This window comes from Acinonyx jubatus, chromosome B3 (assembly GCF_027475565.1).
Source record: "Acinonyx jubatus isolate Ajub_Pintada_27869175 chromosome B3, VMU_Ajub_asm_v1.0, whole genome shotgun sequence".
Lineage (NCBI taxonomy): Eukaryota > Metazoa > Chordata > Mammalia > Carnivora > Felidae > Acinonyx > Acinonyx jubatus.
The window spans coordinates 44469198-44495855 of record NC_069386.1 but is presented as its reverse complement, the minus strand read 5'-3'; the positions used below and the strand labels follow the sequence as shown (position 1 = coordinate 44495855).

General features: G+C 41.2%; 1 protein-coding gene across 2 annotated transcripts in view; it reads left to right on the top strand.

Annotated features, from left to right (window-relative positions):
* Window positions 1–26658, top strand: part of FAM81A (family with sequence similarity 81 member A) — a 75467-nt gene that overhangs the window by 8844 nt on the left and 39965 nt on the right. Inside the window, exons 2-3 of one of the 2 annotated variants that reach the window (XM_027067383.2) lie at window positions 10032–10099; window positions 11125–11398. In XM_027067383.2, the coding sequence (XP_026923184.1) occupies window positions 10053–10099; window positions 11125–11398 (321 nt within the window). In that variant the 5' untranslated portion in view covers window positions 10032–10052. Of the gene's footprint in view, window positions 1–10031; window positions 10129–11124; window positions 11399–26658 lie in introns of both variants that reach the window. The other variant, XM_027067384.2, reaches the window with a different exon arrangement.

The window sequence follows — 26658 nt, the reverse complement described above, 5'->3', positions numbered from 1 at the left end:
CAGAGAGGAAGACAGAGGATCCCAAGCAGGCTCTGCGCTCACACTCAGGGCTCTAACTCACAAACTGTGAGACCATGACCTGAGCTGAAATCAAGAGTCGGACACGTAACCAGCTGAGCCACTCAGGTGCCCCTAGAGATCTGTTACACAACAGTGTGCATAAAGTTAACACTATGGTACTGCACATTTAAATTTTTTAAAGATGACAAATCTTGGGTTACGTGTTTTTACCACAGTAAAAACAAAAAACAAAACAAAAAACCTCCAGCAAACTTATTTTTCTGAACCTTGGAATATCTGTTAAACCCAGAATCAGGCTTGTCTCTTGGTTTTGATGACTGTAAATGGACAATTTCTGATTTTTTTGTTTTATTTTCTCTCTTTTGTTCATTCTTTTATTCCAGAAGTTGTTATTTAAACTTTTGTCACTGTGAAAATAGTGTACTTATTAAAGTGTTTTGAAAATAAGGAAAAGTAGAATATTATTTTGTATTTTAGAGAGAGGAAGGGTGCACAAACATAACCAATGTCGCTATTTATATTTTGGCTTGTTTCTTTATATTGTTTTAGAAATTTTTTTTTTAATGTTTATTTTGAGAAAGAGAGAGAGAACACACGTGTAGGGTGTGGAGGGGCAGAGAGAGAGGGAGAGAGAATCCCAGACAGACTCTACATGGTCAGTGCAGAGCCCGATGCATTGCTTGAACCCACAAACAGTGAGATCATGACCTGTGCCAAGATCAAGAGTTGGACGCTCAACCAGGCACCCCTACATTATTTTAAAAAATATTATTACTTTCAGTACTGAAGCCCTGCCACACTCCCCTCAGGACAGTTGAGGGATTTCTGGGTTGCTGGGGTAATGTAGAATTGGAAAGAAATGTGAAGGTATGTCAGGGAAGATTCACTTGCCCTTGACCTAAGGTATCCAGAAAGGCACATTTTGGTGGGAGGATACCCAGTGTCTTAGGGGCTGTGTTGGGGGGTGGGGGGATGTTATAACATCCCCTTCTTTGGTGACTTACCCAAATTTCTCCCGGATGTATCTTATAACCATAATGCCATTTCCATCCCCCAAAGTGCTAGCGTAGTACATTTCTTGCAAGGATGGCTCATCTATCTGTTCTCCAAAACTCTGTCCAGTTTAGGGAGAGGGGAGCTGTCTACTAAGAAGAAGACAGGGCATGCTTACTTGTGCAGTTTCATTTTCTTTGCACATAACTTGGAGGCACTCCTTCAATCTGAGCCCTGTGGTTAATTTGTGGAAACCTCCTGCCATTATCAGTGGTTTTTCTTTGGCTTTCTTTATCAATCTAATATTTTGGCTTTGAAATTAGTTGCACAACTCTCTTCCTCCTCTTTGTACTGAAAACAAATGATTTACCCAAACACCAGCTATTCACATCCCGGAACAATGCCAGCAACTTGGCACAGGGTGGATTGGGGCAGTGGTATTAAACGTAGCTGCAAGTCAAGGAAGTGTCCACTCATAGAAGCAGAGTCCCGTGGTCGGTCGGGTAGGAGAGGGGAGGAAGGCAGAGAAGGATGGCCTCTGCACACAGTGGGGTGGTGGTTGTCGTGCCCTTGACTGCTCTACCCACCTCCACAGGCCCAGGGTCTGGTGAGCTCCTCATCTTGGGGAGGAGGAGGAGAAAGAGGGGTAGAACTTAAAAATATGAAGGTCCTTTAAACTCAAGTTAAAATGTTTGTACCATCTAAATTGTGGTGCAATGGAGCCAACTTGTGGTTTCAGGCCCTGTTTATGGTTTTATATAGTATTATAAATCCTTTTTCAAATCTTGTTCTTTTAACAAAAGTAACATTATAGCTAGCATATAAATATTTTCCATGTTACTTCATAGTCTTTATAACCATTATTTTTTTATTTTTTAAAAGTCCAAGTTTTTTATTATTATTATTTATTTTAGAGAGAGAGGGCAGGCACACAAATGGGGGAGAGGGGCAGAGGGAGAGAGAGAGAGAGAGAGAGAGAATCCCAGGTAGGCTCCATGCTCAGTACAGAGCCTGACACAGGGCTTGATCCCACGACCCTGGGACTGAGCCACCCAGGAGCCCTAAGCAACCATTATTTTAAATAACTATTGATATATTCTTGTGTGGATTTGCCATGTTTTAATTAACTACTGTTTTACTGTTGGACATTTAACCAATAGCCATCTATAGAAACACTAACATTTAGATACGATCACATACCAAGTATGGATAAAATGCTTTAGGGCTAGAGATTTGATAAAGATTAGTTACTGTTCTAATTTCATGGTCCTCAGAATGTCTAGGGCAAGATTGCATTCTGTGCATGCTCTGAAGAGACTAACACTAGGACTTCCTTCCATCTCATGGTCTTTACATGTTTGTTTTTAAGCAGGGGTGGGAAGAAGTTATTTTCTTTTTTTAATGATACAACGAAAAATTAAGTTTAAGAAGTAAAACATCAAAAACAATCATATATTTAGTTAAAGCCCTTTGTATCCCTATGTCTGATCCCCTCTTTCTCTCACTCAGAGACAAATATGACTCTGACTTGGTGTCTGCCATTTCCATGCTCATCTTTAGATATAGATTCAGCATATTATTTGGCATATTTTAAATCTTTATAAAAAGGTCTTCATGGGGGCGCCTGGGTGGCTCAGTCGGTTGAGCGTTGGACCAGCTCAGGTCATGATCTCGCAATTTGCGGGTTCGAGCCCCGCGTTGGGCTTTGTGCTGACAGCTCAGAGCCTGGAGCATGCTTCAGATTCTGTGTCCCCCCTTCTCTCTGCCTCTCCCATGCTCATGCTCTGTCTCTCTTTGTCTCTCAATAATAAATAAATGTTAAAAAAAATTTTTTTAATAAAAAAAAAAGGTCCTCATGCTGTCCATATCCTTCTTCAGCTGGTCTTTTTGCTTAATATATTTGTGAGATTCATTCACACTGGGACGTGTAATTCTAACCCATTTATTTCCACAACTGGTGGTTCTTCCATTGCATAAATGTGTCATGGTTTATTCATCCATTTGCCTAATGATGGGTGTTCAATCCACTTCCCCCACCCCCACCACCTACTTTTTTGCTCTTAGAAACAATGCTACCTTAAGTAGTCTTGTTAGTGTCTCTTTGTGAACATGCTTGAGAAGTTTCTGAGGTATTTTTTAGCAGTGGAATCATCGGGTCATGGAGTTTGTGCATCGTTAGCTTTACTAGATGTTGAAGATTGCTTTCCAAAGTGGTGGTACTGATTCACACTCCCATTTGCTGTTCCTGTTTGTTTCATATATATTCCTGTCATTACTGGATCTTGCCACACTTGAGTTTTGCCAATATGATGGGGTGAAATGGTACCCCTTGTGATTTTATCTATTATGGCCAATTAGATTTATTTTATAATTTGCTTCCATTGGCCAGCACAGAGCCAATGTTATGAAAAAACTTGTTAAAGTTCTTGTTCTTCATTGTTTTTTTGAGATTTTATTTATTTATTTGTTTGTTTGTTTATTTCTTTATTTATTTATTTTTAAGTCTGCTCCATAGGCAGAGTGGAGCCCGACGTGGGGCTTGAACCGACAACCCTCAGATCAAGACCTGAGCTGAGATCAAGAGTCAGATGCTTAACAAACTGAGCCACCTAGGCGCCCCTTTTTGAGATTTTTTTAAAGCAAAACAACCAGTTAGGAATTTGTTAAATGACTTAAAAGGCAGATTATAAAATAAATAAATCTCTTCCCAGCGAGGAGAACCACACTCCGTGTGATTTGGTATCAGAATCCTGGGTGACTGCAGTTGTGGACTGAGTACAGGTGACTGCCGCTTGACTGGTCTCCGCTGTGTTCTGTTGGTCAGGAGCAAGTCACAGGCCCCGCCATACTCAAGGAGAGGGGATCACACAAATACGGACTTCAAGATGCAGGGATCTTGGGGGCTACCTCACACATTAGTCTGTTCCTCACAATAGGTACCAGGTGGTGCTCATCAGGTGTTTCGGGTTTAGATGTTCAGCAGTCAGAGACCATCCTATTTCAGGAGACAGACTTTGGTTCCCAGCGCCACGAGAAGAGTAGCTGACAGCGGGGCTCATGCTGCTTCCTGCACGTTCTCCTTTTACACATATCCACATGGGAAGCTAAATGATGTGTGTGGTTGAGTGTGGGCTCAGGGCAAGAAGAGTGAGCAGGAATATCTCAGTGGCTGATGTCATTGGGCCATGAGAATTTAAAACATCCCTCAGCGTTATAGAACTCTTCCTGCTGCTGCAGATTCTTAGGTTGTTGGGAACAGTGATGAGCTTTGCCTCTTCACACTCTGCTTTTACTAGATATGCAATGTACACTATCCCCCTTTATGGTCGCACATTCATTCTCTGGTCCGGATATAATTCGGTTGATTAAATTCAATATTATGAAATGTCTTCATTTCTGTCATCTGACCTTGAGATTTGTCCATCTAGCAAACAGTTCATCAGCCGTGTGCCAGGTGCTTGGGATACTGTGGACAATACAGCTCCTCCTGGAGCCCACAGTATAGAGCCAGAGACTAACATTGAACTAGTAATCACAAGTGTGAGGACTGTTTGCCCTGTTTTAGTTGTGAGTTATCAGCAGTGTCTTGGATGGTTCTCACAGATCCACTGATTTTCTCCCTTCTTGATTCTTTAGATTTTATTGTCTGAGTCTCACCTCAACCTGTTTTTAAAGTAGCTTGCACTCTGCCCCACTGACTTTTATACTACCTACGTCATTTCATAAAACAAAGGAAAGGAAAATAAGAGACCAAAAAGTTGAACTGAATCATGATTTAAAATAACATTTCACGGGCACCTGGGTGGCTCAGTTGGTTAAGCGTTGGACTCTTGGTTTCGGCTCAGGTCATGATTTCATGGTTTTGTGAGTTCGAGCCTGGCATTGGGCTCTGTACTGATTGCTAAGAGCCTGCTTGGGATTCTCTCTCTTCCTCCATCCCTCTCTCTCTGTGCCCCTACCCTGCTTATGTTGTCTCTTTCTCTCTCAAAAATAAATAAATAAATTAAAAAAAATATATAACTTTTCAGGGGTGCTTGGGTGGCTTAGTTGGTTCATGTCCGGCTCTTGATTTTGGTTCAGGTCATGATCCCAGAGTCACAGATCCAGCCCCATGTCTGGCTCTGCACTAAGTTTGGAGCCTGCTTAAGATTCTCTCTCTCTCTCTCTCTCTCTCTCTCTCTCTCTCTCTCTCTATCTCTCCCTCCCCCCACCCCCGTGCCCTCCCTGACTTGACTCACATGTGGGCAGTGAGTGCTGTCTCTAAAATTTAAAAAAAAAAATAAAAAAAATAGTAAAGTGATACATTAACATCAGCAATTTCTGAGTGGTGGTTTTCACTTTATGCCTTTCTGTAGACCTTAAATTTTAATAGTCACAAAAAGCATTTTTCAGTTTAAGAAAAGGTGTTTTTCAAAATGTTTCAAATTTCTCCATATGAAATATGTGTATTGCAAACTGTTCTTTTCACATATGTGCCCTGGTTCAGAAGACACAAGTGACAGCATTGCTTCAGTCCAGCTGTAACCTCAGCACATGGTGGGGCCTGGAGGAATAGCATTGGCCAAATGAAAGAATTATAGCAGCTGCCTAATCATTTCCCCACTAGCCCCACATAGTAAACAATATCATATCTCCCTCCTTAAACAAATGAGTACTATTTGCTGAGCCATTTATATAAAGTTTTATTTTTAGCAATGGATGTATTTTCTATCAGATGTGCGTCAGCCAGGGAAGGGAAAGGAACCAGCCCTTACTGGAAGCGCATTCAGTGCCCTAAGGCCAGACCGCGTTCTGGATTCCCCATAATCCTTCAGTGGTTAATGCCTGCGGAGGAAGAGGAGGAGGCCCTAGGTTCCCTGCTCTGTTCTTTCCTGGCCACGTATGGTTGGGCCACTTGCTGAACATTTCTGTTTCCTTTGGTTAAATGGCGATAAGCGCAGCCCCTTCACCGACTCTGAGGATGAATTCAACTAATGCACATAAATGTGCTCCAGGAGTGCCTGATATGGGTAAACACTTGGTGAGAATGAGCAGCTATTCTTTATGAGGTCGCTGGCCCAACAAGGTAAGGCCAGCCTGCTGAGATCGTATTGTTAGCGGAGAAGCCAGGATTCAAATAAGGGTTTTTCTGACCTCGGTGCCCGTGCTTTCCACGCTAGAGAATTTTGTCTGCGGTTGCACGAAGCAGAAGGAGGGAAGCACAGGCAGTAGGGGGAAGGAAAATGAGCAGCGAGAATGGGGAGTTAAGGAAAAGGAAAGGGCCAAGGAAATTGCAGGGAGAGCCCTGAGGGGTAAAAAAGGAAAAGAAAGTGGAGAAAGCCCAGTCAGAGCGGGGGCCAGGAGAAGAGTGGGAATAGTAAGGAAGGAAGAAGCTCCTCCCCCAGGCCCCGCCCTTCCGGGCTGAGTTCTGGTCCAAGGGACCTCTCCCTTCTCTAGACCCTCTACCCCTCTGTAGCTTGCCTTTCCCAGGCCCAGCCCTGGCGCAGCCGCGCTGACCGTCCCCACACTGCCCCAGGACAAAGTATCAGGCCCTGAGGTGGGTTAGAGCTCTACTCCCACCAACCCGTCTTTCTAGACACACCTTCCGCTGTTCTCTGCTCTCTATCCTTTCCCTGTATTTTTAACTATAAGAAAATAGGCTTTCCCCCCTACCACCAGATTACAACCCCTTTATTCATACACGCTTTGCCTATTTTTAAAAAAAATTCTGACACGCTGCACTTCAGTGCTGTATTTTAATAGTAAACTGAAAAACTAAATATTTTTATGATTAGAATTTAATTTTTCAGTAAAACCTGTCATTTTAACTTATAAAAATCATATATCATTTTACATTAAGTGATACTGTAGGTATTTCTACGCAATAAGAATCCTTGTAATCCCAAATAATTATTTTGGTTTAGATAATAGCATTTCCCTTTACTCTTGTGTGAACAACCAAATGGTATAGGTATATTGCATATTTGGAGCGTTGCGATTTTACTTTCACTTTTTCCTTTTTTTTCTTGTTTATTATTATTATTATTTTATTTTTAGAGAAAGAGTGTGAGTTGGGGGAGAGGGGCAGAGGGAGGAGGAGGAGGAGGAGGAGGAGGAGAGAGAGAATCTAAAGCAGGCTCCATGCTGAGCATGGAGCCTGATGTGGGGCTTGATCCCATGACCCTGGGACGACGATCTGAGCAGAAATCAAGAGTCAGGGGGCACCTGGGTGGCTCAATCGGTTAAGCGGCTGACTTCAGCTCAGGTCGTGACCTCACAGTCTGTGGGTTCGAGCCCCGCATCGGGCTCTGGGCTGACGGCTCAGAGCCCGGAGCCTGCTTCGGATTCTGTGTCTCCCTCTCTCTCTGCCCCTCCCCTGCTCACACTCTGTCTCTCTCTGTCTCTCAAAAAATGAATAAACATTAAAAAAATTAAAAAAAAAAAAAGAAATCAAGAGTCAGATGCTCAACCGACTGAGCCCCACAGGTGCCCCTGATTTTATGTTTTCTTATTTCTTTCACTTCTTTTTCTCTCTTGTTTATCTACCTGCCCCTTCCCCTAATTTCCCCAAGTTTTTTAAACTCATACTGGAGATTAATATTATTACAGCAAAACACAGCACAGTCAGAGCAGTATACAACCCGGATCTGCCCAATAATGTTTTAGACCCACTTGTGGTGCTGGAGTTCAGATTTATAAATGTGCAGAAACTGATGACCCCAGGCAGATAAGCCAGAATTGACAATGGGAAGATCTGGAAATGATCTTTGGGAAGTTATTTAACCCTGTGACTTACTTATTTTTAATCTTTATTCGTTTGCAATATAGATCCCATTGTTCTGGCAAAGGATCGTCATACTAACCAACCAAGAAAACTAACATAAACCAATTCCTACCATATGTCATGCAGAGGGCACCAGTTCTGAACGGACCTCAGTGTGTGTTGTGAATTCATGCCAGGTGACATTTCCCGTTGTAGAGAGTGCATAGTGCTTGGTAATAGGTTTATTCTGAAAAGCAATCTTAGACAATGAGTGGTGGATAGACTCTTTTTTTCAGAAATGTGGCTGGGTTTCTGTGGCTCAGGCAGGATAATTCCAGAGGGATGAAATGACCTTCAGAAAAGGAGATTCCAAAAGTCTCCATTTATTTGCAAATAATTATATGAACTGGCTGTTTGGGATGCAGTCTCAGTAAAGAACTATGCTTTTTAACTAAAACATTCTCTAATGCCTTCATTGCTACAGTTTCTGACACTGGAATGCAAGTCATGCTCCCATTAACAGGCACGTATGGAATCTTCTAGGTCAGCTCTATGTCTATTATGATTTGAAATATGCCTTTAAGGAGCATGTAGTTTAAGGGAGATGAAATATTACATGGCTAAAAATAATAGGGTGTAATAAGTAGTATAAGACATACAGAATAAGTGCTGAAGAAATACAAACAAGGGAGCCATTTTATTGAATTGAGGGGCAGGCAGGTGAGGCCTAAAGGATGAATAGGAGTTTTCTAGGCAGGCAGGGATGAGAAGGGTGTTTGTGATATAGAGCTCATGGGCAAAGGTATGAAGGCAGAAGAGTGCATGACATATTCACGGACCGTGGTGGGTGGCGTGGCATTGGGGGGGGGGGGCTGGCATTGGCTGGAGTGGCCCCATATGGAGCTGGGAGAGGGGCCTATGCCAGAGTGTTCCAAGAGCGTAGAAAGTACAGGTGGTGTTAGAGTATTGAGGGAAGGTGTGGAACAGTCTCTCTGTTCTCCACGTTGGGAAATCCTACTCATTTTCATTAGTTCCTCCCTGACCTGCTGCTACCCAGGAAACAGTAAGGCATCTTCTTTTTTCCTCCCTATGTATTTTTCGTTCATAGCCATTTATCCCATTGTTTTTCTGTAGGCTGTGAAACCCTTGAGGGGGAGGGTATTTTTGGTCTTACACATTTAGGTTACTCAGCTGCAAAACAGATGCCAAATAAATGTTTCGTAGGTTAGGCTATTCTATAGATTAGTATCTCAACTAAGGTATATTACAACTTTTAAATGGTAAAGGTTCTATGATTCTAAATACTAACATCTTCCACACTGGCCTGATTTCATGTAATCTAAATGACAGATTATTATCTTGAGAACTGAAGAAGTCCTTTGGCATCATAACTTGTTTGGCATGAATCACTTTTTTCTTAAATGTAATTTCTTTAAATTCAAAGTTCTTTGTCTAGGAAAATGAAATGTTCGCATTTTGAAACTCTAAAAATAACACACTGGGGAGATGATGCCAAAACAGTGGTTTCAATCACAAATGCTCTCTGAATCCAGCATCTAAATGAGAACTAATTACTGAATCAGATCATGGTTACTAGGCATTCATTGTGTTAAGGCAATTAACAGCAGTATTGAGAAACTCAAGTAAGAAAATATTTTAAAAACTCTCCAGTTTTGTTCAAATTTCTAATGTGCTGGGATGATCAACTGTTCCTTATATGCAAGGAATAATATGAATGATGATATCTTATTGTACAGTTTTAATAAATATCAGTCTTATTCTCTTAGTGGATAGATAGGTTCCCCAAGTCAGATCTGATTGATGTATTGTTTAAGATTGATTTAGAAATAAGTGCTTTTAATTTGCTATGGAGTTTACTAAATTTGCTGAGTTCACATTTACTAAGGTAGTTTCCTACCTTACATGATTGAAAAAGCCTGTTAAAGAAACTATCTTGTTTCCCCAAAAGGGGTTTCTCAAGCTTGACATGCAGGTACGGGATGAGGAAACTTCAGGAAAACCCACTTAACAGTCTTTGTTGATCTGTCTAGCAAGGCTTCGTAGTATTAATTTTGATTTTGCTTGATTCTTTTCTCCTTATTTAGAAGCATTTGCTGTTTATTCCGTATGTAAGATAGAAGACATTTAATAATACAACTGATTGGTGTGTTGGCATAATTTACGATCCACTTAGTAAGTTAATAATAAGCTTTAGACGTCATTTAAATTCCAGATATAAACTGTTAAATAATTTAATGCTTATTTTTTTCAACAGATGTGAATTATTAAAAAGAAAATGGCCCGATGGTGCCCTGTATTTCCTTCTCTCGTCACCGAGGAAAGGTATAATATATGGAAAATATGCATCTAAGGTATACTTTTCCTTTCCACCAATCCCATGAGGGCTGCTAGTGGGTGTGATGGTTATTATAAATGAAGGCTTGTGGCTGTTACATTACCCAAGGATGATTTTGTTCAAGGGCAATAGAAGTACAGTTGTGTTCCCTCTCCAGCTTCCATTGTGTAGAATGCTGTTGGCTGCTCAGCGATAGTGAGACGTGAAGACCTCATAATAGCCCTGCAGTACAGCTGTACTTCTGGTCACTGGTAAAACGCAACTGTGGAGGCCTGGAGACTAGTGTCCCACTAACCCTTTTAAATCAGAAGTTGCAGATTGGGGGTCCATAGACCAGAACTGGCTCATGGAAGCGCATTGTTTGGCCTGCATTATCTTAAAATACTTTTTAAATGACTTGTTAACATTTAAAAGTCAGGTGATTTCACATACAAGTCTGAATTTCCTGGCTATTCTTAAAATATGAGATGATCTGGAAAAATAGACCCACATTCCCAGATGGTTACTCATGGATGGGGCAGAACTGGGGCTGCCGTTAGTAGAGGAATGCCCTTTCCAGGTCTCCGCAGTCCCCTCCCGATCATATGTGATATGCATCATTCATTTATGTTAGCTGCTTCACCCTTGTAGGCCTTTGAGTTTGTTAGTATGTTAGAAAACTGCTGTAGGGGAATGGAGGAGGAGGGCATGTCAGGAGACTTGACTTCGATGATACAGCTTAGCCTTGATAACACAGCTTCAACTGGGGAGACATCTGTGTGCCCAATTCCACCAGCCTCTTGATTTTGGCGGTCATGGAACCTACTACCAACACACTGAAGTGTCTGCGTATGATTGTTTAAAGTTTCCTGGCTCACAAGGAAAACTCTTTGGTGCAGAAACCCTCCCTCAAACCCTGTTTAGCTTGTAGGGATAAATAATTGGCATTTCCTTCTCTGGAAAGTCTTGACTCTGGCTTTGAAAATTACTTTTCCCCAATTAACAACCCTAGTAATGTGGCTCCCTTGCACAGGCGAGTTAGAACCATGCCCCGACACAGCCAGTCCCTGACCATGGCACCCTACTCATCTGTAAGCCTAGTGGAACAACTGGAAGATAGAATCCTCTGCCACGAGAAAACAACCGCTGCCCTTGTGGAGCACGCCTTCAGGATTAAAGACGACATTGTCAGCAGTTTGCAGAAAATGCAAAACAAAGGGGGAGGTGACCGCCTGGCCAGGCTTTTCTTGGAGGAGCACATCAGAAACATCACTGCCATAGTGAAGCAACTCAATCGGGATATTGAGGTGAGTAAGGTGTGTGCAAGTCAGCGTGGCCGCGATCCTTCCCACAGACCTGCAGGGGCTCAGCAGGCGGAATTCTTGCCTGCTAGGCAGTAATGCATTCAGACCAAAGCTTTCGGGCTGTGTATTCTAGCTTTCGCCAAGGAAACCCGCTTGAGCAAATAGCCTAATTAAATTTATTTCAGTATTTGATAGCAGTTACTGTCAGTGTCATTTATGTTTAATCTAAATTTACCTTGCTGACTATGAAATCTCTTCGTTTTGTTCGGCTCTCAATGAAGAGGCCGAAGAACTAGTCAAATAGTTTCCCTGTAAAACCCTTCATATTGTCAAAGACAGCTATTAAGTCAATTACTAGGCCAGCCTTTGCTGCTTCAGATTAAATGTTTCTAGGTCATAATGATTACATATAATTCAGTTTATTATTCAAACAATTTATGCATTTGGATTGCTTCTCAGACTTCCCTTTTATTGCTTTATTTTTTTCTTTGAAATGAGCCCAATGAAAGGCCAGTAGTGGCTAAATTTTTAAAATTTGTAAATGTACTGCTATTTATTGAATAATCACAGGGACCACGCAATTTAGTGCAGAAGCTTAAGATTGTTTAGGGCCTGAGTTTTCACACTGAACAGTGTTGATATCCTTCACATGTAATTTTTAAATATATAAATAAAAGATATGTGGATAGATTAAGGAAAACCTTTGCTTCAAGTCATAGAGATTGTACCTGACTTATGCTTCCTGAAATTAAGCCTTATTTTTTTCCATGTCAGATTTGTGTTTATTTACTTTTTAATACTTTATTGATGTATAATTTATAAGGCACAAAAATCCACCCAGTATGAGTGTACAATTCAGTATTTTTAGGAAATTTATACCGTTGTGCAACCATCAACCCAACTCAGTTGTAGAACATTTCCATCACCCTGAAAATTTCTTTTTTTAAAAATTTTTTTTAATGTTTATTTATTTTTAAGAGAGAGACAGAGAGACTGAATGCAAGCGAGGGAGGGGCGGAGAGAGAGGGAGACCCAGAATCCGAAGCAGGCTCCAGGCTCCGAGCTGTCAGTATAGAGCCCAACGCGGGGCTCGAACTCACGAACCGAACCATGAGATCATGACCTGAGGCGAAGTCAGACGCTCAACCAAATGAGCCACCCAGGCGCCCCACCCTGAAAATTTTTATAGGTCTCTTTGCCGTCAATCCCTACTTGTACCCCAGGCCTGGGCAATCACTAAACTGTTTTCAGTCTCTATAAACGTGTCTCTTCTGGAAATTCCATATAAATGGAGTCTTAGGATATGAAGTCTTTTGCAACTGGCTTTTTTCACTTAGCATAATCTTTCTGAGGTTCAGTCACGTTCTAGCATGTATCAGCGCAGGCATACATCAGAGATCTGGCAGGTGCGCTTCCAGGTCACCGCAATAAAACGAATATAGCAATAAAGCAAGCCAAATGAATGTTTTGGTTTCCTAGTGCATATAAACGTTATGTTTACACTATCCTGTAATCTATTAAGTGTACAGTAGCATTATGCCAAGAAAATGTACATACCTTAATTTAAAAATGCTTTATCCTGGGGTGCCTGGGTGGCCCAGTCGGTTAAGCATCCGACTTCAGCTCGGGTCATGATCTCACAGTTCATGAGTTCGAACCCCGCATCAGGTTCTGCGCTGATAGCTCAGAGCCAGGAGCCTGCTTCGGATTCTGTGTCTCCCTCTCTCTCTGCCCCTCCCCCATTCGTGCTCTGCCTCTCCCTCTCTCAAAAATAAATAAACATTAAAAAACATTAAAAATATTTTACTGCTAAAAAATGCCGACCGTCATCTGAGCTTCCCATGAGTCGTAATCGTTCTGCCTCAGTGTTGATGGCCGCTGACTGATCAGGGTGGTGGTGCCTACAGTCGGGGTGCCTACAGTCGGGGTGCCTACAGCAATTTCTTAAAACAAGACAGTAATGAAGTTTGCTGCATTAATTGGCTCTTGTTTCATGAACAGTTTCTCTGTAGCATATGATGGTGTTTGATCCTCTTTTCCCCACAGTAGAACTTCTTTCAAAACTTTTATCAACTAGGTTTACGTAATATTCTAAATTTTTGTTGTCATTTTAACAATCTTCATAGCATCTTCACCAGGAGTAGATTCCATCTCAAAAAAAGACTTTCTTTGCTCACTCATAAGAAGGAGCTGTTCATCTGTTGAAGTTTTATCACGAGATTGCAACAATTCAGTCCCATCTTCAGGCTCCACTTCTAATTCAAGTTCTCTTGCTATTTCCATATCTGTAGTTACCTTCTCCAATGAAGTCTTGAACCCCTCAAAGTCATCCGCAAGGGTTAGAATCAACTTCTTCCAAGCTTCTGTTCTTGTTGATATTTTGATCTCTTCCCATGAATCACAAATGCTCTTAACAGCATGTAGAATGGTGAATGCTTTCCAGAGGGATTTCCAGAAGGAATCACTGTCTGTGGTAGCTCTAGCCTTATGAAATGTATTTCTTAAATAATGGAAGTAGTCCTTGATCCTTTGGCTGCAGAATGGATGTTGTATGAGCAGGCATGAAAACAACATAAATCTCATTGTACATCTCCATCAGAGCTCTTGGATGACCAGATACACTGTCAATGAGCAGTAATATTTTGAGAGGAATCTTTTTTTTCTCAACAGCAGATCTCAACAATGGTCTCAAAATATTCAATAAACCATGTTGTGAACAGATGTGCTGTCATCCAGGCTTTGTTGTTCCATTTATAGAGCACAGACATAGTAGACTTATCATAATTCTTAAGGGCCCGAGGATTTTCATAATGGTAAATGAGCATTGGCTTCGACTGAAAGTCACCAGCTGCATTATTAGCCCCTAACAGGGGGTGAAGCCTTGAAGCCAGGCCCCGACTTCTCCTCTCCAGCTATGAAAATTTTAGATGGCATCCTCTTTCAATATAAGGCTGTTCCATTTACATTGAAAATCTGTTGTTCAGTATAGTCACCTTCATTCATTATCTTAGCTAGACCTTCTGGATAACCTGCTACAGCTTCTACATCAGTACTTGCTGCTTCACCTTGCACTTCTATGTTATGGAGACGGCTTCCTTCCTTAAACCTCATACATCAGTCTCTGCTATCTTCAGACTTTTCTTCTGCAGCTTCCTCACCTCTCAGCCTTCACACAATTGGAGAGAGTTAGAGCCTTGCTCTGGGTTCGACTTTGGCTTAAGGGAATGCTGTGACTGGTTTGATCTTCTGTCCAGATGACTCACACTTTCTCCATATCAGTAACAAGGCCCTTTGGCTTTCTTATCATTTGAGTGTTCATCGGAGTAGCACTTATAATTTCCTCCAAAAATTTCTCCTTTGCGTTCACAACTTGGCTAACCATTTGACACAAGAGGCCTAGCTTTTGGCCTGTCTTGGCTTTCGACATGCCTTCCTCGCCAAGTTTCTTCATTTCTCCTTTTGATTTAATGTGAGAGACATACGAGTCTTCCTTTCACTTGAACACTTAGTGGCCATTGCAGGCTTATTCGTTGGTCTAATTTCAGTACTGTTGTGGCTCAAAGAATTGGGGGGCCCAAAGAGAGGGAGAGAGATGGAGGAATGGCTGGTTGGTGGAGCATTCAGAACACACACACATTTATCCGTTAAATTCACTGTCTTATATGGGTGCAGTTTGTGGCATGCCACAACAATTACTGTAGTAACGTCGAAGGTCGCCGATCACAGATCACCATAAAAAGTATAATAATAATGACAAAGTTTGAAATATTGTGAGAATTACCAAAATATGACACAGAAGCATGAAGTGAGCAAATGCTGTTGGAGAAATGGCGCCAGTGGATTTGTTAAACACAGGGTTGCCACAAACCTTCAGTTTGTAGAAAACTGAAGTGTCTGGGAAGCACAATAAAACAAGGAATGCCTGTAGTTCATTTCCTTTTATGTCTGAGTAGTATCCTACTGTATGGATATGCCACATATTGCTTATCCATCCATTAATTGATGGACATTTGGATTGTCTCCAGGTTTTAGCTGCTGTGAACACTTGCTTATATAAGCCTGTGTGGACATGGTTTCATTTCTCTTGGGTAAATTACTAGGAGTAGAATTGCTGACTGAGTCTTACAGTAAGCGTATGTTTAACTTTTTAAAACATAGCCGAATAATTTTCCAAAGTGGCTCTACACATTTTACGATCTCATCAGCAATATATGAGACTTCTCGTTTCTGCAGATCCTTATCAACACTTGGTGTTCTCTCTCTCTTTGATTATAGTCATTATAATGGACGTGTAGCGGTGTCCCACTGTAGTTTTGATTTGCATTTCTTTAATGACTGAGGATGCTGAGCACCTTTTCAGGTGCTTATTGGTCATTTGTATGTCTTCTTTGGTGAAATGTCTCCTCGAGTCTTCTGCCCAGTCTTTAAAATTAATTTAAAAAAAAATTTTTTTTTAACGTTTATTTTTATTTTTGAGACAGAGAGAGACAGAGCATGAACAGGGGAGGGGCAGAGAGAGAGGGAGATACAGAATTAGATACAGGCTCCAGGCTCTGAACTGTCAGCACAGAGCCCGACGCGGGGCTCGAACTCACGGATCGTGAGATCGTGACCTGAGCCGAAGTTGGACACTTAACCGACCAAGGCACCCAGGCGCCCGTAAAGTTAATTTTTTGATTGTGGTAAGATATTTACCATCTTAGCCGTTAAGCATACAATTCGGTGACATTAAGTACGTTCACTGTCTTGTATGCAAGGATCGCCACTACCCATTTCCAAAACTTTTTAATCATCCCAAACAGAAACATCGTTTCCATGAAACAATAACTCCCAGTTCCACAGCGCTCTGGGCCACTGCTACCCTCTATTTTACTTTCTGTCCCTACGAGTTTGCCTATCCTGGGTACACCATACATGTGGGATCATACAGTATGTGTCCTTTTGTGTCTGGGTTATGTCACTTAGCTGAATGTTGTAGCAAATATTAGAAGCTATTTTTAAGTTGGGTTATTTGTCTAATTACTGAGTTGTAAAAAGTCTTAAGTTAGTCTAGCTTCAAGTCCCTTATCATACATGTGATTTGCAGAAATTTTCTCCCATTCTCTGGCTTATGTTTTCATTTTCCTAATGGTGTCTTTTGAAGTGCAGCATCTTAAAAATTTTATTGAAGTCAGCTTACCAGTTTTTTCTTTTATGGCTTGTAATTTTAGTGTTGTGTCTTAAGAACTGTCTTGCTTAACCCATGGTCACAAAGATTTTCTCCTATGTTTTCTTCTAAAGTTTTAGTTTCAATTGTTAACATTTAGGTCTGTGATCCATTTTGAGTTCATGTTTATGTAAAAAGTGAAATAAAGGTCTGAGTTAATTTTTTTCCCCATTTGGATGCTCAAGGAAAATTTTCCCATTTGTCCCTTTGTTGAAAATCAATTGACCATAAAACAAGGGTTTTTTCCTGGATTCTGTTGATCTCTATGTTTTTTGTATGCTAATACCACATTGCCCTAATTAATTTCTGGCTTTAGAATACATATTGAAATTAGGTACTGGGGCACCTGAGTGGCTCAGTTGGTTAAGCATCTGACTCTGGATTTCAGCTCAGGTCATGATCTCATAGTTTGTGAGATCAAGCCCCATGCAGGGCTCTGCTCTGACAGCACAGAACCTACTTGGGAGTCTCTCTGTCTCTCTGTCTCTGTCTCTCTGTCTCTCTCAAAAATGAATAAACATTTAAAAATATTTTTAAAATTTAAATATTTTAAAAAGTAGAAATCAGACACTATAAGTTCTCCAACTTTGTTTTCCTTTCCAAATTGTTTTGGCTTTTCTAGGTCCTTTGTGTTTTCATATAAGTTTTAGGATCAGCTTGCTGTTTCTATAGAAAAGCCTACTGAGGTTTTTTTTGGTAATTACATAATTATTTTAATTATTATATAATTATGAAAAAATTTAAATATGAAAGAGTTCTGTGTTACAAACTGATAAAAGTAAATCTCTAGGGGCACCTGGGTGGCTCAGTTCGTTGAGCATCCAACTCTTGATTTAGGCTCAGGTCATGATCCTAGAGTTGTGGGATCAAGCCCTACGTTGGGCTCTGTGTTGAGTGTGCAGCCTGCTTGGGATTCGCTCTCACTCTCCTTCTCTCTCTCTCTCTCTCTTTCTCTCCCCCTCCCCCATCCCTCTCTCCTGTTTGTGCTCTCTAAAATAAAACCGATAAAATAAAATAAAATAAAATAAAATAAAATAAAATAAAATAAAATGTAAATGTCTGTCTTAGTTGCAAGCCTACTGAGACTTTGACAGAAGTTGCTTCGAATATATAGATCAATTTTGGGAGAATTGCCATCTTCACCGTATTGAGTAATTCATTAATCATTTGAGAGAACCAGCTCTTGGTTTTATTCATTTTTTTCTCTTCCTTTTCTGTTTTCTATTTCATTGATTTCAAGTCTGTGTGATTTCCTTTTTTCCTGATTGCTTTTATTAGGTTTGCTTACCATTTTCTAGTTTCTTAAGGTGGAAGCTTTGGTAATTGGTTTGAGATCTTTAGTCTTTTCTGATAATGGTGTTTAAAGTTATCTAGTGTCCTCCAGTTGCTTTAGCTGCTTCCCATGAATTTTGGTATGTTGTGTTTTTGTTTTCCTTCAGTTGAAAATTATTTGACTTTTAAGATTTTACTTTTAAGTAATCCCCACACCCAACATGGGGTTTGAACTCACAACCTCAGGACCAAGAGTCACGTGCTTTAACTGACTGAGCCAGCCAGGCACCCCCAGTTGAAAATACTTAAAATTTTCACTTTATTTTTGTAACTTTATTTTTGGCTTATGTGTTATTTAGCAGTGTGTTGTTCAATTTCCAAATGTTTGGGGTTTCCCAAAATTTATTTCATGTGGTGGAGCTCTTATTTAATTCCATGTGGGCAGAGAACATACTTTTTCTATCTTTGATCACTTCACATTTATTGAGACTCTTGTTCTATCACTTATTTAAGTCTCCAACTCTTGTTGTTGAAAAATCTTTTTCTCCTTTCAACTTTGTTAGTTTTCTCTTGAAGTGTTTTGGGGTTCTGTTGCTCGGTACATATGCATTTATAATGATACATTGACCTTTTAATCATTATAAAATGTTTCTCTCAACTTAACAGAAACCCATGGGGGAAGGGAAGGAAAAAAAAAAAAAAAGAGGTTAGAGTGGGAGAGAGCCAAAGCATAAGAGACTCTTAAAAACTGAGAACAAACTGAGGGTTGATGGGGGGTGGGAGGGAGAGGAGGGTGGGTGATGGGTAGTGAGGAGGGCACCTTTTGGGATGAGCACTGGGTGTTGTATGGAAACCAATTTGACAATAAACTTCATATATTGAAAAAAAATTTTTTTAAAAATGTTTCTCTCTCTCTCTCTAGTAGTATTTCTCATCTTGAAGTCTGTTTTGTCTAATATTAATATAACTATCTCAACTCTTTCATGGCTACTGTGTACATATTTAATTTCGTTTTGTGATAATTCTCTCTTAGCTTATACCCAAGTAAGGTCCTGGTGTACCACATGGAAACCAACCTTCACTGTTCATTGAGATTCTCACATACCTTTACTAAGGACAGGAATTCACTCAAAACTGTACCCTAATCAAAGTATATTTGTTTTCAGGGTTCTAAAATATCTATTCTTCTTATGATGTTTAAAGAAAAGGATTATGTATTTGTTATTCAGGGGATGTAGTGGATCTTTGCCGTTTGGGTGCGTGACGTCATCCACTCCAATTTCTTCTGGTATACAGAAACTTGATTTCTTTTCGGTGTTTACCTTTCTTCCATCGGACACAGACTGGATGGCTGTTCATCAGTTGCCTTATCACCTTTTTTTGCTAAAGAGCATTGGAACCAGTAACTCAGGCCAGAGAATTGAGTCTCTCACTCCCTGGAGCTCGAAACCTGAGCAGGATGATTCAGAGTGGAAATGATTGGAGCGTCTTCCCCACAGCAGCTGTGTCTGCAGGATACTGGCCAGTGTTCCTGCTGCATGGACCCTAGGAAACACCTTTTATGTCCCCTTCAGTCTAGGTCCCCAGCTGCCCTTTTGTTTGTCCTCTGTCCTCAGATCTCTCCTCTGATCCTTCCAGTAAATTCCATTTTTCCCCTAAGTTAACCCAGAGGCAAGTGTCCATTGCCTGCAACCAAAGAACTCAAATGACATCAGAAGGGCATAGGAAGTTTAAAAGATCCATAGATGAATTTACATGTTTTTGGAAGGTGGTGTTTGTACTTAGAATGATCTTTCCAGTTTCATATTTGTGAGCTAAAGCAGTTTTATTCAACCCAGAAGCTGAATAACTTGCCAACCCCAAGTTGGTACCTTTACTAAATTGAAGAACCCCAACTTAAAGATTTCAATTTTGAAAAGGGGTAGACGTCCATTAGGGGACTGATATCCCTGCTGTACCCAAATCTAGAGAGGGAGATAGATAAAATCAAAGTAATTGGGGATAAATGATTCTCATTGTTCCATCCCTTAACCAGTGGCAAAGAAGTATTTCATAAAAGAATACAAACACCCCTGTGTTTCATGTTAGAAAATATTATGACCTCTCCGTGCCTTTCCATGCCCAGCATGTCCCTGGAGGTACTCACTAGGTTCCCTTTGCCTGTGTGGGTAGTGGACAGACTAGAGCCTGGAGCCAACCTACTCTGGCGGTACTGTTGTCAGGAAAAGCATAGAGTGTAAGTAACTGTGCCCTTAGAAAACCCTGGACTTGGGGTGCCTGCCTGGCACAGTCAGTGGAGCATGTATGTGACTCTTGATCTCACGGCTGTGAGTTCAAGCTCTGTGTTGGGCATAGAGCTTACTTAAAAAAGTAAATAAAATTTAAACATTAAAAAAAAGAAAAGAGGGGCGCCTGGGTGGCTCAGTCGGTTAAGCGTCCGACTTCGGCTCAGGTCATGATCTCACAGTCCGTGAGTTCGAGCCCTGCGTTGGGCTCTGTGCTGACAGCTCAGAGCCTGGAGCCTGTTTCAGATTCTGTGTCTCCCTCTCTCTCTGCCCCTCCCCCGTTCATGCTCTGTCTCTCTCTGTCTCAAAAATAAATAAAAACGTTAAAAAAAATTAAAAAAAAATAAAATAAAATAAAGAAAAGAAAGCCCTAGACTTAATTTTTGCCGTCATGAAAGCTGATAGTGCTTTAGCTGCAACTATGGGGCCCAGGGAATAATTTCCTCTTTGGTAGCTGCTATGTACTAATCCAATGATGAGAACCACTTTACAACATGTAATTTCCAACCTCAGTTGAGCCCTCAGTCTTATTTAATAGTTTTTTTTCTTGATAGGAAGACCTCCGTGCTACCTCCTCCTTTGCCTCTAATTTCCCTTCCCTTAGGTATCCTGAGCACCCAGCACTTACCAGCATTACCACAGAATTTATGGAATAGGACTGGCATTGTTCCTTTACAAGTCTGTTTCCCCAATAGATTGTGAACTCCTCAAAAAGAAAGAAAGCTTGTCTTATTCATCTGTGCATTGTCCAGCACAGCGTGTGGAGCAAAATGCCATGAATGCTTATTAAGTGAACAAATGCCCAATTCATAGTGAAGCCGGTTGCAGATTTGCCGGTAGCATAAAGAGAAGGAGAAGAGACCCTGAGGTCATCTGTACAGACTACAACCTTCTCAGACGAGGGAGCCAAGGCTCAGGAAGTGAGGGGACTTTCAGATTTCAAGGCCAGTAAGTGGCAGCTCTGACACTAAACTCAGATCGTTAAAATCCAAAAATACGCTCTTTTTCTTTTCTACTTCGCCTCTTGGAAGCTCTTCTAGAACTCTGGCCGTAGGTAGCCAACTCTCAAATGTGACAGGTCGTGCTTTTCAGCCATTCTTTGCTTTCTGAATATTTCTACCCTGTCAGGAAGAATTTCTTCATGTAAGTAGGTAATTCTAGCTTTGGTTCATACTGAGTTCTCTCCTGCCCCATCATTCCTTTGATGCAAGTTCATTAAACTGCTTAATTACAGTTATTAGCAAACATCCCTAGGAATCCAGTCATCATCAGTCATGTAGGATTTTGCTAATTGTTTTTAAGGTGTGTTTTTAAAATGTGATTTTTAACAATTTATAATACAGTGAATTTTATTTTTTATTTATATATTTAAACTATTTTATTTATTTCTTTTTTAAAATTTTTTAATGCTGGGGCGCCTGGGTGGCGCAGTCGGTTGGGCGTCCGACTTCAGCCAGGTCACGATCTCGCGGTCCGTGGGTTTGTGCCCCGCGTCGGGCTCTGGGCTGATGGCTCAGAGCCTGGAGCCTGTTTCCGATTCTGTGTCTCCCTCTCTCTCTGCCCCTCCCCTGTTCATGCTCTGTCTCTCTCTGTCCCAAAAATAAAATAAACGTTGAAAAAAAAATTAAAAAAAAATTTTTAATGTTTATTTATTTATTTTTGAGAGAGAGAGAGAGAGAGAGAGAGAGAGAGACGGTGCGAGTGGGGGAGGGGCAGAGAGAGAGGGAGACACAGAATCTGAAACAGGCTCCAGGCTCTGAGCTGTCAACACAGAGTGTGACACAGGGCTCAAACCTACGGACCACGTGGCTCATGACCTGAGCCGAAGTTGGACGCTTAACCGACTAAGTCCCCCAGATGCTCAAACTATTTTTTTAATGTTTATTTATTTACTTAGAGAGACAGTGAGAGAGACAGAGAGTGAGATTGGGGGAGAGTCAGAGAGAGGGGGAGAGAGATAGAATCCCAAGCAGGCTCCTGCTGTCAGCGCAGAGCCCAATGCAGGGCTGCTCGATCCCACGAACCATGAGATCATGACTCAAGCCAAAATTAAGAGTTGGACGCTCAATCAGCTGAGCCACCCAAGCTCCCTGCAATGCAATGAATTTTAAAGTAATTTCAATTTTGCTGCTTTTCCATCTGAAACACATTGTATATGATGATTATTCTTGCCTTAACCAGACAGCACTCTTTTCCATTTACATACATTTTTGGATTTGTGGTTTTGCAAATGAAAAGATGATTTCCGTTGTAGAGAGAAAGAACTGAATAAAATCTGATTCTGATAAAAATTTACTTTGCATGTATGAGCATTTACTTTTTATAACTGGTAATAACTATGTATCATTATAAAGTAACAGAAGGAAGTTTAGAAATTTAATAGACTCCAATATAAAACACTAATTACATGGCTTTACATATATTATGAGCCTGAGCGTGTTTACCCAAACACAACTAAAATTAGGATGCTTGATGAGATATCAGAATTGCCACATTGTAGCCAAAATTTGTTAAAGTAAAATCATCGTGTAGATTAAAATTTAAAAAGTACTAAAAAGAAGTCTTTATTTATAAGTACTATAAAATTGGGATGGTGGATATTATGCAAAGACAATATTTGCATATTTAAAGCAAAGAGGTGTGAAGATATTCAAAGTGTATTTAAATGATGTGAAGGGTGTATTTTGGTTGGTTTTTTTTAAAGTAGGCTCTGTGCCCAATGTGGGGCTTGAACTCATGACCCCAAGATCAAGAGTCGCATGCTTTACTGGCTGAGCCAGCTGGATACCCCTTGTCTGTAGGTTCTTAATGAATTTCTTCAGTGAATTGCCTGGTGTTAAAATTATTTGTATTACTGGTTTACACTTGTTTTTCAGTTCAATAAGTAAAAACTTACTGGGTATTTGTTTTATAAAAATCTGTCCCTGCAGATGATTTTGTGTCACAAAACTAAGGCTGTAGTAAAGTTCTCTCCAGGCTCCTGATAGAGCTAGTCAAATTGAGATATGTTAATACTATATCTTGGCAAATTTGCCTCGTTAAGTGTTTATGATTCTCTGTCATGTGGCTTTGAACACAGTATACAAAAAGAAAAGCGAAATGTATTGTTAAACCTCTAGCCTTTGTGATCCTTAAGAGCTAGAACCAAGTCCTCATTTTTCTATTTTTAGCACCTACCACAGTGTCTGGCACAGAGTAGGAGCTCAAAAAATGTTTCTTTTTAAATTTTTTTTATTTTAGAGAAAGAGAGAGTGTGAGTGGGGGAGAGGGACAGAGGGAGAGAGAGAGAGAATCTCAGGCAGACTTCATGCTCAGCATGGAGCCCAACACAGGACCTGATCCCACAACCCCGGGATCCTGACCTGAGCCGAAATCAAGAGTTGGATGCTCAACAGGCTGAGCCACCCAGGTGTCCCTCAAAAAAAGTTTCATATTTAAAGGCTCTGGGGACCTTGACCCTTCCAGAACCCTGTAATTATTGCCCGTATTTTATCAGTGGATTCTAATGTCAAAACAGATGACTCTTGTGTGCTGGTACATAGTAGGTGCTTGATAAATGTTGAAGGAAAGAATCTATTGTTTTAATGTTTCCCCACCCATTGTTTCCACTGGCAATTTGCCTTACGATGTGGAGTATGTTATCAATTATTTATTCCACGGAAACATTCCACAAATAATCATCATCATTATAAATTTAGAAGAGGTAATGTGGTCAGTTATGAATTATACATGTCTGGATTATCTGTACTGTCTTTAAGCTTTTATCAATCCCTGGAGGCCAACTCCTGATAAGAAGTCCATGCCTTTTGTTGGTGGTAAGCTTCCCCTTCTATGACACTTTGATGGCTTGGGAAGTGGTTGAGACCCCCGTGTCCCCTAAGGGCTTTCACTGTGTCTTTGGCCTTTAGGGAGTCAGGCAGTGGGGTCTGCTACCTTGCTGGTTGGAATCTGCAGACCTACTCCTGGTTTCCATGTGCTCAGGCTTTCCATGTGTGTCAGGCTTGGGGTGGCTTTGACCTAGTTAAGTTTTGGGAAACTGTATCAAGCCCTCACCTATTGACTCAATTACACATAATTTGCTAGTTTAATAATTTGCAAGTGGGCTATTGAAGAATTTTTTAAACTCAAGCAATGAGTGCAGAGTTGCACCTTATCAGCATATCACAGCAAGCAGAGGTGAGGACAATCATGTTCATGTATACTTGGATGCACAAATGGGAACTTGGTTCAGTGTGCATCTAGCACTGTCAGCAAAGAGAGTGTAGGCTGCCAGACTTCGTATATACATATCTTTAAAGGTTTATTTATTTATTTTGAGAGAGAGAGACAGACATTCAGAGAGAATCCCAAGTGGGCTTGGGAATCCCAAGTGTTAATGCAGAGCCTGACACAGGGCTTGAACTCATGAACTGTGAGATCATGACCTGAGCTGACATCAAGAGTTGGTGCTCAACCAGCTGAGCCACCCAGATGCTCCAGACTTCATATATTTTACCTAAAAAGGGAATTCCAGCCTGAAGCTGAGTGATCTTGTCCAGTTGGAACAGGTGTCTCAGCAGAGGGACTTTGGTGATTATCATCTATATTAGTCAGGGTTCTCCAGAAAAACAGAACCAACAGGATATCCATCCATCCATCCATCCATCCATCCATCCATCCATCCATCTATTATAAGGTAATGCTCACATGATTATGGAGGCTGAGAAGTCCTACCATCTGCCATCTGCAAGCTGAAGACCCAGGAAAGCCAGTGGTATAGTACTAAGTGCTGGGATCCAGAGAGCTGATAGTGTAGACTTTAGTTGAAGTCTGAAGGCTTGAGCACCAGCAGTGCTGAGGGCAGGAGAAGATGGACATCCCAGCTCAGGCAGAATGTGAATGCCCTTTCTTCCTCCCCCTTTTTCCCCCTCCTTTCTATTCTGCCATGGCTCTCAAGTGATGGGATAATGCCTACTCACTTTGGGGAGGGCATTTGCCAATTCAAATGCCTTTTGGAAACAACCTCACAGACACACCCAGAAATTATGTTTAACCAGCTATCTGGCTCAGTTAAGCTGACATATAATTAACCACCTCATCATCCATATTCATTTTGTTTTAAGTCTACCTGCCAGACATGACTGGTCCTGTGTCTTGACTCTAGGGAGAGAAGACAGTGAATTGAATGCAATTTGAGTATTTGTTCAGTTCTGGTGATGGAGGTTTTTCAGTGTAAATTAACAAATTGGTGTTCTATTGTCTGCTCGTCTCTAATACATTTTAGCTTGTCTGGGTCCATCTTTGAGGACCTGATCACCTCTGGGCACTGGCTAAATACAATCTCTAAGACTTGAATGTGAAAGACCAAATCCTGGAAAATGAAGCTAAATTAATTGGTCTTCAGTGGGAGCCAGGCATTATTAGAAGCACTGGGGCTACAGTAGTGACCCAGACATGCAAGGCCCTTACTCTTAGTCCTGCTGCACATCCTAGTAGGGTTTGCAGCCAGTAAACACTAAGTAACCAAGGTAATTTCATCCTCAGTCCAGTGTTCTGGTAAGATAAAATGAAGGAGAGTAATTGTAGGGCTATTTTAGGAAGAAGGTGGTTTAGGTGACATGTGAACTGAGACTTAAGTGACAGAAGGGGCCAGCCGATGGGGCGTCTGGGTGGCTCAGTCGGTTAGGTGTCCGACTCTTGATTTCGGCTCAGGTCGTGATCTCTCTGTTTGTGGGATCAAGCCCTGCATCGGCTGAATGCTGACAGCATGGAGCCTGCTTGGGACCCTGTCTCTCCTTCTTTCTGTGCCCCTTCCCTGCTCACACAAGCATGAGTTCTCTCACCCAAAATAAATAAATAAACTTAAAAAAAAAAAAAAAAAAGAAGGGGCCAGCTGAGCCAAGGTGGTGGTGTGGGAGGAGGAGACACACAGGGCAGAGAACATTACAGAGAGAGGAAGCTGCAGGTTCCAAAGTCACAAGCAGAAGGAAGCTTGGCATGTTTGAGGAGCAGAAAAAGGACCAGTGGGATTGGAGTGTCATGGAATGAGTGGGGGCAGGTGGGTGAGGTGTGTGGGAATAAGAACAGATCATTAGCCTGGAAGGTTATGATGGGAAGTTTGGAGTTTAGAAATGGGTAACCATTATTTAATTTTAAGCAAAGGAATTTAATTCATATGCTTGGTGCTGGGGATACATCAGTGAATAAAAAAGATAAAAACCCTTGCCCTCCTGTTGCTTACAGACTGATTTGTGTTTCAAAAAGATCACTCTGCTGCTACATGGGGAAGGGGTTGTAGGGGAGCAAGAATGGAGGCAGGGAGATGGGTTCGTGGCTCCCATGGCAGTTCAGGGGCAAGGTGACTTGGATTTGGGGAGTCATGGTGGAGATGGGGAGAAGTAGATGGGTTGTGGATCTGTTCTGGAGGTAGACCCAACAGGACTTCGGCACATTGGAGGCAGAGAGACTTTGTGCATGACGTGGCAAGTTTTAGGGACCCATTGAATGTCCATATGGAAATG